The sequence below is a fragment of the Sus scrofa genome, chromosome 16, assembly GCF_000003025.6.
Source record: "Sus scrofa isolate TJ Tabasco breed Duroc chromosome 16, Sscrofa11.1, whole genome shotgun sequence".
NCBI classification, from domain to species: domain Eukaryota; kingdom Metazoa; phylum Chordata; class Mammalia; order Artiodactyla; family Suidae; genus Sus; species Sus scrofa.
In genome coordinates this window covers 64,378,860-64,396,204 of record NC_010458.4, presented here as the reverse complement: position 1 = coordinate 64,396,204, position 17,345 = coordinate 64,378,860, and the positions used below count along the sequence as shown (strand labels likewise).

General features: G+C 41.4%; 1 protein-coding gene across 13 annotated transcripts in view; it reads right to left on the bottom strand.

Moving 5' to 3' along the window:
• Positions 1 to 17,345, bottom strand: part of EBF1 (early B-cell factor 1) — a 395,190-nt gene that overhangs the window by 356,984 nt on the left and 20,861 nt on the right. For all 13 annotated transcript variants that reach the window (XM_021076598.1, XM_021076599.1, XM_021076597.1 and 10 more), the window contains one exon: positions 12,417 to 12,485. In XM_021076598.1, coding sequence (XP_020932257.1) covers positions 12,417 to 12,485 — 69 coding nt within the window. The remainder of the gene's footprint in view (positions 1 to 12,416; positions 12,486 to 17,345) is intronic.

The window sequence follows — 17,345 nt, the reverse complement described above, 5'->3', positions numbered from 1 at the left end:
AGGGGAGGCTGAGATGCCTTGAGTCAGGGCCACAGCCCCCGGGTCTGGCTTGGATGCCCAAGCAACTCCTTGTCACTGATGGCACATCCCAATGAAATTTTAAGTTTCAATCTTAAATAACATAGCTGAGGAGAAATCTATCTGGATTTTTCAACAAATAGTCATTCTGGCTGATCTGAAACACTGAGATTATTTTAACACTAAGAATAAACAAAGAAGAAATGAGGCATTTGAAGGCACACTTCTCTCAGTCGCAAGGAGAGCTTGTTCTCTGCGTGTGTGTGTTTTGTTTTAACGCTATACTGCTCAGTAAGAATCCATGCTCAGAGATCCTGAGTGACATCCGGCTGGAGCTGTGTTCCCCACCCATCTGCAGATTTCCTGGGCTTGGGGAAAACTAAAATATGTGTGTCTGCCTGCACTATCTGTCTTTAACAGAAAGAAGACAGGGGCTCCATGAGGATGATCCAGGGCCTCTCAATTAACCTGATTAGTTCAGTACACTGCTGTCACAGAGGACACCTGATCTGGAAAATAAAGGAAAACTTCCTTCCTCCAGGAGACGCAGGAGCCCCACAGCCACAGCCATGCAACCCCTCAAACGTCAGTGGCCTCTGCTTCTCCTCCCTCTCCCCAGCTCGCAAGTCAGGGAGCCGGGCAGACGCCTGGCCTGATTGGATTTTGTGTCCTAAGGACAGGAGGCAAGCTCCCGTCTGCCCAGGTGGCCTTGGAGGAGGCTGGGAAAAGGGATGCCCTGTGGGCAACTTCAAGCCCCTTCTTTCAGAGTCAACCAGGCACATGATGGGATTGGGGTGGGGGGACAGAGGAGCTGGGTGGGGGGATTCATTAACCCTTCAATCACCAGAGTAACACATCAATATTATACCTGCCTGAAAGAAAAAAAAAAAAGGTGAATTCTTAAGTCTTCTAACATTATAGAAAACAAAGGCACTGCTGCAACATGTTACCATAAAACCGATTTCACATTTGATATAAGAATGGGAGATTACCAAGTTGCCATTAAAAATGAAGCTGTCCCCCAAACTCTCTGAAATCTGCTTGCTTGCAAGGGTCGCTTGTGTGTGTGTGTGTGTGTGTGTGTGTGTGTGTGTGTGTGTGTGTGTTACATTCATACCATCGTGTGTAATAGATACACTAGTTAAGAGAAATATTCTTGAAAATGTGCTTTGTTCGAATGTCAACAGGAGGGTTTTTCAATTACTTGTCTGCTCTGTGATTTACTTGATCAATTAAACATTTAGGCAATGAGGGGATTTGCATGGTAATCGTGTAAAGATTAACATTTTTAAGTGTAACAAATTTAATATTTTATCTTACATTTTCTGTTTCTCATCATTCTTTAATGGCAGTGCCTTTTCACTGTACTGTGGAGTTATAACAAGCCTGTCTTTAGGCAGAGAGATGAGACCACCAGATGCAACAATGGCATGTCTAACTCCCCTCTTTCATTTCACAAAAACATACTCTAAGCACCTACTACTCAGCAGTGAGGCAACCATGCTGATTGCTGGGGACACTGCAGCAACCAGCACACACAAACCACTGCCCTCTGGGGCTTGCAATCTACCTCCTAAAGAGTTTATCTGCCTCGGCAATACCAGAGGGAACTAAAATTAGCATTTCATAGCTGGAAAGCATCTTGGAGATCTTTTCATTCTAGCCTTTATTTGAGAAATAACAGCTACATTCAAGTGAATATGATTTATGTGCCAGGCATTGTGCTAAGTGCCCTCCATGCATTACTAACTTACTTAGCCCTCACCACACCCTATCAAGAAGGAACGACTACTCTTATCCCAGCCTTACAGATGAAGAAACTGGGGCTTAGAGAAGTTAGGTGATCTGCCTGCAGCCCCAAAGTTAACACTGGCAGAGCCCGGGTTTGATCCCAGGGGGTCTGACTCCCCAATGTGTAGTCTTCCCCAATATGTAGACTGCCTCAGAGGAGGGCAATATAACCATGGAGTTTTCCCAAGTTCAATACCACTGAGTAAGAGTTAACACGTAATTTCAACCCAGGGATATATTTCCTCTGTTCTATGATCTCTACGTATCTGAAATAACATTCCCTTATTTTGAAATAATCAATAAATCCTTTCTTACACTGACAATTCCTAATTTTTTTCAACCCTGAGCCACTGAACCCCCTGTGGGCAGGAACCGTGTGTGTCTTATTCACTGTTATATCCCCGACTCTGACATCAATAATATTTGTGCAACGAAAAAAAAATGAGTAAATCCTCACCAAGGAGACTTAGCCACCATAACGAACCTTAGTCATTTTGCATATAACAAAATTCCATGGCAATCATCACATTAAGAATAATAATTCGCATGGAATGTATTGTATGCAGATTGCAAGAACTACCTGATTTCAAGCACTGAGTATATGCCAAACTCTGTGCCCAGGATTTTAACCCACACAACTCTTCAAAATTGAGAAGATTTTTCCCATTTCAAAGATGAGAAAAATGAACCCCCTGAGGCTCAGGTATTGGTAAGTTGTGGTGGAAGGATCCGATTCTTCACCAGTGTACCTCAGTCTAGGCCTTTTTCATCATACGCTGCCTTCTTCCAGATTTCTTTTGGGATTAGTGCCTGTTTTTCCCCCCAGCGAAACACAAAATGGTTTACTCATCAAATTAAATGACAGCACAAGAACTCATATATTGCTCTAGCAAAGCATATAACAATCTGTTATTTTTTTTTTTAATCCCAAAAGTTAAGTGCCAGATCTACTAAGAAAACTGTTTAGGTAATAAGGTTTAGATTAATTCATGGAAAGGATGAATGGTGGATACCAAGAAAAATAAATGAGGCTTCATGAAATACCCAAAACTATTTTTTTTTTCAACTGGGCAATTGAGAAGAGAAAAAAAAAAAAAAAAAAAAAAAAGCAGGCTGAGAGCTAGGACATTAAGTTTCTAGTCACATAAACTTTGTCACTAATAAAGTCCCTGCAGCTACGTGCCTCAGTTTACAGATCTGTAAAATGGAGTTAATCCATGCCCTCCCATTTGTGTGAACAGCATTCTCTGAAACGCCACACCTTAAAGCTCTCCAATAACTTTGCAATTACCATTCAGACGTAAGCTACTATTAAACACATAGTGGTCAGAGATTTTGTTTGTTTGTTTTAAGGTGCTCTTAGGCCAGGATTCAGATACTGGGCTTCAAGAAAACACAAGGATGGCCGGATTAGGACATTCCCACTTGTACGGCCACAGAAAAAAAGGATTCAATTTTTTTGTTTGTTTTGCCTTTTTTAGGGCCGAAACCACAGCATAAGGAGGTTCCCAGGCTAGGGGTCCAATCAGAACTACAGCTGCTGGCCTATACCACAGCCACAGCAATGTGGGATCCAAGCTGCATCTGACACCTACACCACAGCTCACAGCAATGCCAAATCCTTAACCCTCTGAGCAAGGCCAGGGGTTGAACCTGCAACTTGATGGTTCCTAGTTGGATTCGTTTCCACTGCACCACAATGGGAACTCCAATTTTTTTTTTTTTTTTTTGGCTTTTTAGGGTTGTACCTATGGCATGTGAAAGTTCCCCCTTAACCCACTGAGTGAGTGGGGCAGGGATCAAACCCGCATCCATGGATACTAGTCAGATTTGTTTCCACTGAGCCACAATGGGAACTTATTATTATTATTATTATTATTATTTTGTCTTTTTTAGGGCCGCACCGCAGCATATGGAGGTTCCCAGGCTAGGGGTTGAATCAGAGCTGTAGCTTTTGGCTTACGCCACAGCCACAGCCACACCAGATCTGAGCTGCATCTACGACCTCCAACACAGCTCATAGCAATGCCGGATTGTTAACCCACTGAGCAAGGCCAGGGATTGAACCTGTGTTCTCATGGGTGCTAGTCAGTTCGTTTCTGCTGAGCCACAATAGGAACTCCAGGACTCAGTTTTTTCAAAGATATTCTGAGATGTATGCCATGCTTCTGAAATTAGAATCTGGCTTTAAGAAAACACCAAGACTGCGAAGGGAAACAAGGGTTTTCGACATTGTAATAGCTTCAAAGATAATCAAGTTAACTATTAACCAACTTTCTAAAGCACTTTCTAATAAATAAGAGAATTTTCTTTTTCATCTTTGTTTTTTCTTTGTATAGTGTGCGTGTGTGTGTGTGTGTGTGTGTGTGTGTGTGAGAGAGAGAGAGAGAAACCTAACACAGGTCCAGGATTCTTCAAACTAATTTTCCATTTTGTGAGGGGACTTTAACCAAGAGTGCGTCTAAGACTATTAAAAATGATGTTTTAAGATAGTACTAACAGATCAGAATACTAATATGGGGAAGGATATTAAAAAACAGGGGGAATTTGTTGTATTGAATAGTAACAAAAAAATGGTAAATGGCATGACTGCCTGATCCTCAAATAGAGTTCAAAAAAAAAAAAAAAATCTTTAGGCAAATCATGGTTGCTTTGGAAAGGTGGAGGGCAAACAACCTCTGGCCATGAGAAAAGCTGTGTAGCTGCACTCTGCCTCCTAAGTCTCACCATCAGCCTGGGTAGAAGGCGCCGTCCAGTGTAGACAGCACTCGAGGTGCTAGCAGGGAGCTAGGCCACACGAGAAAGCACCAGCTACCATCTCGGAACAACATACCCTAATGTTTCACTTTGATCATTTCCAATTCATTGATTCAAAAGGGAAGAAAAAGTGATTTCAACCTTAAAAGGCCATGTCATGAGTGTTCACACCCTACAAAAGAATTCGTCTGACCTACTCACCCACCTCCCCCTATATATGGTATCAATATTCGGTCAATCAGGAGCAAAAAAAGTTCTTGAGGGATTCTTGATATTGATTAAAGGGGCATTTTTTTTAAGCCACCCGAACCTTGATATGAAGCAAAATTTGAGAATCCTGCCAAAGCCATACACGATGTGTCAGTGCCTATGTCCAGAAGAAAAATGCACGCATGCAATCTGATTATTATTTTCTCTTTTTTTCCCCCTCTCCTGGCACTGAAAGTGTTAAAGAAAACAATAAAAGGACAAGTAAGTGTACAGGGTAGGATTTACTGGCATTTACTTTTAATCTATGGCCCTTCACTCTGTAGCTTATCGGGCCTCTGTCAGTCCTTTTTCCTCCTTTATATTTCATGAGGAGCCCCCCATGCTGCTACTGAGAGACAGAGCCCAAGTGTCTATAAGCTTTTTGTCAGGTAAAAAGAGAAGAAAAAGGAAAGGAACAAGAGGAAAAGCAAAGCTAAGAGGCATCTATTAGATGTCACTAGGCTTTTGTATTCATGTCAATGATTCAGGATTAGAGTATTTGAAATAATCTTATTGAGAGGAATCAAAAGGCCCACCGAGTGAGAGGCTGCTCTGTAGCATATGGCAAAGGCATGAACAATATCTTATTAAAGATGTGTTGGCTAACACTATTACTTTATATTATATTACAAAACTATTGTGCCTCAGTTAGTGGGATGGTATAGTTACTGAGAGCCATTTTGGAGGTTATTGTGTTGGGATCAAGTTATATAATTTGCCAGCTTGTCTAGCTAAGTCTTTTCCAACAAGTAGGGTTTCAAGGCAAGTTTGGAACTGGAAACAAGCACTTCATCTTCAAAAATAAAAATGTGCAAAGCACCCTGATGACCAGTCTGTCTCCACTGAAAGTGGAGTATACATTACGTGCATGAAACGCCAATGGCATTCTCTTCCCCAGAACCAGTTTCATTAGGTTTGCATCATTTACCATATGTGACCCCCTACTTCCCCCCACCCCACCATGAAAAATATGCAGGGGTGGGACTTGGGGATTTTTTTGGGTTTTTTTGGCGTGATTCTCCTCCTCATGAAAAATATACACACGTAGACACAGACACGTAGACACAGACACGCACTCAGCTTCACACATTAGCAGGGTTAAGGCAATTAAAATTCTACTACAATAAGTACTGTAACGTTAAAACCTTCATTTGCCTCTGGACAAAGGCTTGTAACTGGAGAAAGAGTTTGCGAGAGAAATTTATCTCCATCCACCCACACCTCTACAGGCCACAAGCAACCAAAGACAAACCTGTACTGTTCACCACATTTCACTGAATTGGAGTATTTAGGTCACTTTTATATTGTCCTGGATGGCATACAGTTACACAGTTTGCAAAGGAAGAGATGGGGCAGTGGGAGGAGAAAGATGGAAAATTTAATAGTCGATTTCAGATGATACCTGAGTAATAATAATAAGCTGAGTTTGGTCAGCTACCAGCAGGAGGGAACAACAAGGGAAATTTATCAATGCAGAGTCGCACCCGGGAAGGGTTTGGGGGTTTTCTTTTTCCTATTCTAAGCGATTTTTTAGAAAAGTAAAAGCATATTTAATATAGTGATATATTCTCATTACAAACTGATAGTACAAAGTTGTTAGCTGACACACAAGGGACTGTGTACTGCTTTTCCGTGTTTTTCCAGAATTGCTACAAAAGCAAAGGTATGATGACATAGGATAAAAACCCACACCATGGGCTGACACCCGGGCCAGTTACACATATGCACTGCTGATTCTCTGAAGCTCCGTTAAATACATTTCTTGGAAGTCGCTGCCATTATTTCCTTTATAGGAAAACCACTGTTGTTCATTATACAGTGTCTGCAGTAGCATTATACCATGTAAAAGTACTTTGCATTAAGATATATTGTCAGCATATTTGAAATCCATTTGAATGTATCCTGGTTGTATATTTGGGAATAGCTGATAGCAAATGGGAGAGAGACAGCTATTAGCTGATTGTGTTCGTTATTCTCTTATCACAGTAGCAAAACGCACGCAAATGTACAGGCTCATCTCATATTCAGAATGGTCTGATATGTGATAAAATTTAGAATGATGGTCTCTCACATAAGTCTCATTGCTAATAATCATATGTGAATTCCCACTGAGAAAACAAATGTTTAAATACAGCAGGATTAATAAACAACTATAAATTCATACCCAGTGTCAGCACAGGGCTTTTCACTTTTGGAAAAACGCAAATCTCCCAAACAAACCAAGAGGGCCGCAATTATCCTGCCTATGAATTCTTCCTCCTTCAAATCTAGGAAATCAGGCAATATAAAAGGCTTATCAGAACTCTGAGAAATGCATTTATACCTCTGATTCCTCGAGCCCCAGATGGCTGCTTGCGTACCTTACAAAGTGATTATGTTCAGTGGTTGGTCCTTCTGAAAACTGAGTAAGAGTTGAAAAGTCAAAGAAATGAAGCCCTGAAACTCTGACTAAAAGCCTCATCTGCAAGTTTAATAAAAGCATGTGTTTATGGGCATGTTAGTTGAGGACTTTCTTTTTACAGAAGCTAAAGAAAAAGATGTTAGTGAATTTTGGGATTTAAGTCTGATGATAAGAGACAGAGGGAAATCATTTATTGTCAAGTGGTCCAGATGCCTTCACCATCTTAGAATTACAGACATAAGAATTAGAATGTCACCCACTCTGCTCAATGGTTTAAAAAAAAAATCAATTACACCCTAATTCTAAAGTTTTACTATTGTTTTCCTAGTATACAGACAAACGTACGTGTTAGATAAACACATTGGGATCAATTTCATCAAGAAATTAGCTTGGTGGTAACATTGCACTACTCTGAAAAGTCCTATCACAGCATTTAACCTCCTAGATGAGAAATGGACCTTAAATTATTTCTCTGAACAACGCTGATGTAAATCAAGAGTTAAGGTGGCCACTGCAGTATTTTCACCCCTGAACATTCTATTTCAGATAACAATCATAAAGCAAAGCCAATCAGCATCGCCTAAGTGAAAGTGATCTAGATGTGGAAGCTCTTTAGAAAATCCTGGGGGGAGGTTATATATATACGTATATGTATATATATACACATATACTTTTTTCTCTTTTTAGAAGACCCTTGGGTAAGCATGGCCTAAAGAACTAGTTCCAAACAGGCTAGGTTTTTCATGTTACAAAATTAGTGTATTTTACTTTAAACCTTGGATGTCAGGGCTTATGCCTCAAACATAGATACAGAGATTCTTATAAATGGGAAAGAAAAACAAATCTATCAAAGCTGCAATAAGCAACCCAAAAATCTTCAGAGGCATATTAGTTGCAGGCTTTAAAAATCCATGTTTTTAATATTGGCTGTGAGCAACACAAAACTTGCTGGTGACTCAAGCCACATTATATCCACAAAGGACTATGTCTAAATTCACTAGAGACAGGAGACCGTGATTTGAGGAGGAATTTCATTCTTTATTATTTCTATCTGTTAAAAGAAAAAATTCCACTTGCCCACTTCTCAGGGTCCACAGTACAAGGAAATGAAGAATTGGGCTCTTACTTTCTCCCTTTATTTAGTGATCCAACTATTTTATCAATCACACTGAACTTAAACTGAAAAACCAAACAAACAAACAAATACTGGGCCATCCCCTATCCTGCCTACTAGAAGTAAGCGACACAGATCTGGCCGGAAAACTTCAGGCTCTGATGTGAAAGGAATCCTATAGCATCATTTGGAGAAAGAAATGTTTTTGTAAGACCATCTGTATTCATCCATACCATTGCTCAAAGGCAGTTTAGTGAGCCAGGATAGGAAAATAAAGAGTTTTGTAAATCAAATCTAGAATGGATGGTAATCCTAACTAACTAGATAAGGATTAACAGTCTGCACACTTAATATATTCAGTTCAAGCATTTATAAAGAAGTTTCTACAGAGAAAATGGAAGACTTTTTTTATGCATTCAGAAAAACTGGGTTCCCAATTCAGACTACCCTATGTGACTTTTGTCATTATCATCTTTTCTGATTCTTACAAAGTAAACCTAATTAAGAACCTCCCTCATTAGTCTTCCAGAAAAATTAGCACAGCTTATGCTAATTACTCCTGCAAAATTTAATAAACTCGTTGAAATGGGAATAGTCTAATGAGGTTTTATTTATTGAACTGAGATAACTCCAAGGAAAAAGGTTAGGACACAAGGATATCCAATGTGGTAATAAAACTACAATTTATTCAATTTCTAAACATGAATTTTATTGCAAACCTTTTAAATTCAAATATGAGTTACTGTGTAAATATGTTAAATCAATCTCCACCTTAATCCAATAACTATAAGTCATTTTTTGCTTTTTACTTTAACAATAATTACCACACAGAGCCCTTTAGCTCAACAATAATGAAATTTGCTGTTATTAGTTCCTGGTCATCAGCTATTAAACATAACACATTGACTTTTCCCATGTCTACACAGCCCAAAGATCTCGATCCCTGTGCACAGCCTGGTTTTTGTAACTCTCGGTCAAGCCAGTTGGCATCAGGCAGAAATATAACCCGGCAGTAAACCCCAGATGCAAACTAACTTTGTACATTTACAGACATTTTCCTCTAAACTTTTTTGAAGTGAGTTGACCACTTGCCACAATTGTAAAAAGAGTCGGGATCCTATTTGTTCTTACTTTGTTGCACGCTATTATCAAAGAATGAAAGAGAAACGCATTGTCTAAATCGCAGGATTTAACTGGTGATTTTGTTAATTCCGCTTTTTTGATAGGGTATGCCAAGCTGATGTCCCTAAATCACTGGCACCAAATAATACAGCCAAAATTTAACACAGAAATAGCTTACCCTGCACCATTGCCGTATGACCAAAAAGCCTCTTCTATCAATCCTATAAATAGTTTTCCTGAATAACCACTGCTAAAAGTCTTTTGACTGATAAAAATAGCTGTGTTCTTCCAAAATCCGAAGGACAAGCAAAGGGAGCTAAAAATTATTGGTGCCCAAAAGGTGACTGAATGTTAAAACTATGCTGGGTCTGAACATAAGGATTGCCTGTACCCTCAGCTCCATAATTGCATATTGTATGAAACCTGTAAAAACAGTTACTACTGCTACTTAAGGCAGTCCCCATACCCTATTTTTACAAAATATGCAGAGATTCATGTCCATAAATCTGAAAGCAAATCAAACCCCAAGCACGTAACGCAGATATTATGCAATCTGTAATATAGAATATCAAATTGGAAACTATGAAATTCAAACACGGTTGCCATCATTTTTTTTTTCCTTTGCAGCAATTTTATGGAATTGAAAAATCTTTTCTATTTTGCCCTCCCTTGTGTAAGTTCTTTTCCTGTTGTTATTCTCTTCTTTCGTCGTTAAAAATGAAAGTTTCACATATCAGCACAGACAGGACTGAGGCTTTTAAAATCTTTGGCAGACTGAAGGACAAATAAATTCTGAAAACTCAGATGCAAATAAAAATAGCTAAATGGGGTTTTGCATATCAGCTGGCATCACTGCTTGAAAAGACAGTTCATGGGAGACAGTGGCAACAGCCAGCAAATAAACATATGTTGCAGATACCCTGGGTTTCAGCCGTTTTTCAAGTGTTCCTCTCTTAAGAGACTAAGATTGGCTAACACTGTTCTCTACTTTGTCAAATCAAAAGGAAAAAAAAAAAATGAAAAGGATAAATGTCATGAGTAATATCACTAAAGCCACCAACAGTATAAAGTGCATACTTATTTTGCCTAAATTGTTTGAACTACCCTAGCCAAGAAAAGGTTTTAAGTACCCTACTGGGACAGATGCAAGGCGGCAACAATAGAAGCCACACTAATGCAATCCAGGTAACACAATCCTGTTTCAAAAACACGGGCCGGGCTAATTACGGCGCTGCTGAGTCAAGTTTCTTATGCCATCGCAACCCACAGGAACAGGTCAAAATCAAATGTTATTCAAACCACAGTCATATCAACCATCTATATCAGAGTCACGGCTTAAAACCAAACGAGGAACTTAAAAGCTTAACCCATTCAAAAGCAGAAAAAAAAAAAAGTATTCTCATTGCGGGTGGCAAAGTAAGGTTCTTGTCATCATCTAAACCAAAAGAAACTGTGTGGCAGAACCAAACGCTGATAGTTTCAAAGTTTGGGAGACTGGGCTAGCCCTTTGATCAAAACACTTTCTTTTTAAAAGAAGAGTAAGAAAAAACTTACTTAAAATAACAACTGGTATTTTGAAGAGAAGTATTTAAATGAAACAAACAGCATAAAGGTTATATTTATTTTTTACCTTATTCATTCAAAGCTAATGTGCCATTGCAGAAAAAGAAATTCCATGACTGGCATGTCTGCTTTTGTAGATAAATCTGCTGTTTTAATTCTATAGGCAGCATACAGCTTGACTATACACTAAACCATTAATGTTTTAACTCTGAATCAAATATATTAATCCTCACTTATCAAGCAAAGATACATGTTTCGGTGAATATCTGTGAAAGATATTGTTAAAACAAAATGATTAAAATGTAAGCTTTATAACTACTTGGCCATCCCAACTGGGTTTAAGCCTGAAGAATCGCCTAAGTCAAAATCAGCAATCAATGTTTTGTCATATATTTCAGTGAAGCAAACACTTTTTCGATTAACTGAAAAATGACAGAGCAAACCCCCAACGAAGAGAACTGGAAAGACAGATAGGTGAGGGGGCACTTTTCAGCCGCTGATTTCCTCAATGAGGAATCAGTCAGTCTTAGTTACAAGACTCTTCCAGCTAGTAGAAGGTGCTAGCTTTTTTCCTAGCTGACAACTGACAGTATCTATAAACCTTCCAGGCCATTTAACTCTCAGGGAGTAATGCTACATCACAAATGGTTTATCATACATGTTTGCATACAATGAATTTCAATAATTAAAATGTAACATGAATATTTGGAAGACAACTTTGCAGAATATGTGCACACACTGACTCGAAATTGCACCAGACAACTACAACAGATTTATTGTTCTACAGTGATTTACTTGGTCATGTCAGATTAGTAATATGGATCTGTTTAAAAACACAATAATTAAGACAAGCAGGATAAATTAATCAACTTACAATGCAGTATGAGCTACAATCAAACCCGGGAAAGAACTGGAGAAAATCTTGGTTCACAGATCTCTTTAAAACTGCTTTTATGCATAAATAAAACCTTAAAATGTAGATGGATGACGTCCAACAGAACTACTGTAGCTAAAAGTGATAATGATTCAAACATTTTTCAAATAAAAGTTAAATATTTATAAGCACCCAACCACATTTCATAAATCACAAATTATTATTATTTTATTTCTGGAGCTTCCTGGCACAGCGTGAAGAGTGAGCCACAGAAAGTCAAGAAAGAAGAAAATATTCCTTTAGGAGCATGAATCAGACACAAAACTGGAGCAATCCAAGAAAACAGGCCTCCAAAGAACATTCCATACGGCTTGCCCAGGAATCGCAATACCTCGACGCAGCTGAAGTCATGACCAACAGGCAAATTTCGGCCACATGCCTTCCTAACCCTCACCCATGAGCCACACGAGGCAGGTGTTTCATTATAATGAGAAAAAAGAACCCAGTGAAAGTAGAGTGGTCCCTACCTGTCAATTATCACTGGATCTGAGGGAGTCTCATTTCGGTTGCCACAGCTTTTCTTGTCACAACAGCGGCTATGGAGCAAAAGCGAGAGGATTTAGTACAACCGTTACCATGTAAAATCATCATTTAGGCAGACAGAAGGTTCAAATTGCTGGGTTGCAAATGCTAGAATTACCGCAAAGCAATACCTGGCAATCAACGGATCCCTGGGACAGAACATTCTATTTGGGTCACCTATGGGTTAATGGCCAGGCTTCACCTCTCCCTGCACAAAGGAGGGTGGGAGAGGGGCTCTCTCGGAGCGAGGACTGACAGCCCTGAGAGAGGGGCTCTCCATCGCGGCCCGCGGGATTGGAAGAGTTCGCTGTGAAATGCATTATTATGATATCTACCCAATGAGAATATTCAAGGTTGTGGGTGGCTCAAACGTTCTTCCCTCAAGATCACACTAATTGTGTGGAACGCGTCAATAATGAGGTATGAGTGATTTCTCCCCCTCCAGTCATTTTCTATTAAATGGATTCCTTTTTCTTCCCCTTTCTCTTTGATGGAAGATACTCCCTTCCACCACAGCCTGTCCCCCATCCGAAAACGGCAACTGTTTGCTTCCCAACCATCATCATGAGAATAAAAGTATAACACAATAATGAAGAGAAACAGACAAGATCAAAGAAAATCGAGATCCACGCATCCTGTGGCTTTGGTGCCCTGCACTGGTCGCTGTGTAAATCTTCTGGGAACATTACGGACAATTGATCCAAAGGCCTGACAGTGAACACCCTTTATTAGGTCAGAGAGAAGGCAGACATGTGCAAGAAAAGCACCTACTATCAAAACCTCACCCCAGATGTAACCTTAAAATGGCCAGATTTTTCTAAAACTGAGAGGCTTCCTAAAGGGTGAAAAAATGGGGGTTTTTGAAAATTGCTCATGGTCAGTGGAAAACTCTCCATCTGAGACTTGTTTGCAAATAAAAAGTGTCCACTGCCTGGTCTACACCCAAGGGCACACTGTAAAGTATATATTTGGTCAGTCAAGGAGATAAGGGAGTTATCCAAGGATTATACATTACCCTGCCCCATAAATTAAATAATGCACCTTTTCTCCCTCTCTCACACAAGCACACGCACACACACTCATCTGACTTAGTGAATCATAGAGCCTAAATTTGGAGAGCTGCTAGAGAGAAACAAACATTGAATTTTGTTTTCAGGACCCAGAAATACACGCCTGCATAGGGAGTATTTCACCAAAGTTGGGAAGTCTCTCTCCTGGCTGTAACTATATCTATGAGAAGAGAATCAGCTTCCAAATTTGGTGCTCCTTCTATTTGTTTTTCATATCTTCAGAAAGCAACAGCAAGAATTGTATCTTCTTTGTCAAAGCCCCTGCTCAAAACGACCCCACCCATCTTTCCCTTTCTGATCCAAAGGAAACTATTTCCTCCAGGCCTGGGTTCTGCTATACCAGGACTTGGAGGATGAAAAGCCCAAAGCATCCCAATGTCTAAGAGGGAGTTCCCATCGTGGCTCAGCGGTAATGAATCCAACTAGTGTCCTTGAGGACACAGGTTTGATCCCTGGCCTCGCTCAGTGGGTTAAGGATCCAGCGTTGCTGTGAGTCTTAGTTTGCTCACTTGTCAAATGGAGTGATTGCAGTACCTGCCTCTAAGTTTGAGGGCACAAGTTTCCAAAAGCAGCCCATCAACAGAGTCCAAGTCCCCTTTACCCAAGGAGCAAAGCAATGGATGGGAAGGCCTATTTCTCCTTTCTCTTTTCCATTTTCTCCTTTCTTTTTCAAAATAGTGATTGGAAAAATGCCCAGTGGTCAAACCCTCACCAGTGTCCTGTCCAGACTAAATGCCTTCCTGGGACACTTCCAACTCACACGATAACTTCAGACTAGAATCTGCATCTCAAGATGGGCTGGTTCTCACTGCCATCACTCTCATCCAGGTCACTTTCATTTCTTGCTTGGACTCCTGCAGTGGCCTCCCCCCTGGTCTCCCTGCCTCCACTCTCCCCCACTGCAAGAGCCAGACTGATCTCCACAAAATGTTAATGAGACTGTGTCACTTCACTGCCCAAGACCTTCTCACAGCTTCCCACCACATGTAGAATAAATCTATGGCATAACACGGTGCCAGACCAGCTCCCAACCTCCTGTCAGTGCAGCGTTGGTACAGCACTGGTGCAGCACTATGGTACAGCAGTGAGCACAGCTGCCTTCCAAACTCCTGTCACTCTCCTCCCCCTTGCCGAGCTCCAGCCTCAATGGCCAATTTCATCCTCTCGGAAGAGCCACACTTAGGCCCAGGCCCAGGTAGGCCTCCGGGCCTGGACCACTCCTCCTTCAAGCCTCCCTAGTTAGCCAGCCTCTACCCACTCTTCAGACCTCAGCCACTAGGCTCCTTCCTTCCCAGAGAAGCTGGCCCTGATACCTGATAAGTTTCCCCTGCTTTTTCCTTTCAGGGCACTCAACACAATGCAAATTGTATTCTCACATACATTTTTGTGTGTTTTTTGTTACTATCTTTCTCCTCCCACCCCGCTTCCCCACTAACCCATATGCTTCAAGGAAGACACCCTCAATTTTGTATACCTAATGAGTAGCATAAGGCTTGGGACAGAGTAGAAAAAGCTCAAATATGGGTCAATTGATGGACTGGAAGACCTCATGAATGAGTGTCATGTTCTGGGAAAATACAACCCAAGAAAACGGGAAGGTAACAGATAAAGGAGGTTAAGCTGCTCCTCTGAGGGAACACTTAAGGGAGGAAAGCTGCACCCCACCCACCCCAGCCCACACACCAAAGCACCTCCCCACGTGAGTTCCATTCTAGGCCCAGATCTGCCCTCAGCCTTCAGCACTGTCTTCATCCCTGAAAATAAAAATGCCTTTGAGTGCAGTGAGCTGAACTGAAGCACAGCCTAAGTGAGAACCACCCCTCTCTGCACGGCCCCGGGGGACCCAGGGGAAAAGGCAGATGCAAAGAACACACATGCAGAAGGATGGATAGAACAGGAATAAATGGGGGTCAGAAAGGAAGGAAAATAGGGCAAAAGGCTAGAGGTCACTTAACATTTATAAAGAAAACCTTATACAAAGTACGAAAACTAGCCCAACAGGTCTCCTGCCTCTCAAGTCACGTCACGGCATCACATGGACCATCATTCCCAAAATGGGATTCTTGGGCTCTGCTCTGCATCTGAGGTAACGACAAAACAGTGCCTACAGTTGGAGGCCACTTGAAAGACCTAAGCATATACACATAAACACATGTATGTATGTGTGCACATCGCTACATGGATATACGGGATTGAGTGCAGCATCAAGAAGAATGAAGGTGGGTCTGTACCCATCAGGGAACGAAGTCTACCCCAACCATATCATGACTTGAGAAAGCCAAGTTGCCAAACAGTATGTATGGTATGGACCTACCTGGGGCAGGTGGGGATGGTGGTGAAAGAGTGAGAAACAGAGAGGGAGGGAAGGAGTTGGGGAGGGGAGGAGACAAGGTGTTCACAAGCCAGGTCACACCCTCGCTTCACTCAAATTTCTGCACAAAGTGACAGCCTTCGAAAGCCCTTCCCTGACGACCCCCAAGCTCTTTAGCCCTTTATCCTGCTTCACTTTTCTCCCTAGCACTCATCACATCATATTTTTTATATGTATTTGTCTCTTTTATTGTCTGTCTCTCCATGGGGACAAAAGCCTTAGACAGTTTTTGTTCACTCTTATACCCCCAGCAACTAGACCCAGCACACAGTAAGCTCTCTGGAAGTATTTTTTTTTAATGAATGAATAGCAACTTCGAAGAAATAACCTATAGGCAGTAGAAGAGGCGGGGAAGAATAGAGTATGTATTTCATTTCTGGACTTCCGCAGGCAGATCTTTGTATTGCAATATTATTTTCCTATTTTAAAAAAGCTAAAAATCAACTGCAACTCAAGGAAGGAAAGTCTTCCTTTAGGCTGAGCTGACAACGAACCCTCTGAAGTTTCCTAGTGCTAACCCAGAGCCATGCATAGCAAGGACCTGTCTTCCTTCACCCCAACAGCACTTCTGGCCTTCTCTTCCCTCCCTTCTCTAAGTTGAACTGCTTCCTAGTTTCCTCTACTGAACTCGGAAAGCCCAAGAAAGGTGGGTACCAACCTCCACCATACACAAGACAGGATTAACCAACAAGGACAGGACAAAGGGAGAACAGACTCACTTGTGTTTACGGCAGAAGAGGGCTCAACAATTTGGTTTAGGGAACAACGGACACAAAAGCGCTTCAAGGTAAAAGTCACCGTGTTGACAGAAAAAAATCCAGTGCTACTTATATCCTCATTACTGTGTGATTGATGGACTTTCTTCCCTTCAACTGCTGTTCTTTAGGCTCCTACTATGTGTGTCAGGCACTGCACTAGCACAGACACAGCATTTACTCCCTAAACGCAGCATCTGCCAGGGCCTTGGCGTGTCTTCATTTGCTTTGTCACATAGCAGCACTCCCACTCCCCAACCTGCAACCCAAGTAGCGGGACAGCACAGGAGTGGGTGTGCTGGCCATCACAGGAGTGGGTGCCCAGCACCTGGTGTCCTACATGCTCTGTGCATGCAAAACAGCAGCCCTTTCCCTGGCAAGACTGTGCATCCCTCAGACAGTTCTGCACACCCAGGAAAAACAAGCTTGTGGTGTTCCCATTGTAGCTCACCGGGTTAAGAGTCTGACTAGTATCCATGAGGACATGGGTTCAATCCCTGGCCTCATTCAGTGGGTTAAGGGTCCAGCGTTGCTGTGAGCTGTGGTGTTGGTCGCAGACGCAGCTCGGATCTGGCATTGATGTGGCTGTGGCTGTGGCTGTAGCCAACAGCTATAGCTCCAACTCAACCCTTATCCTGGGAACCTCCATATGGGGGATGGCCCTAAAAAGACAAAAAA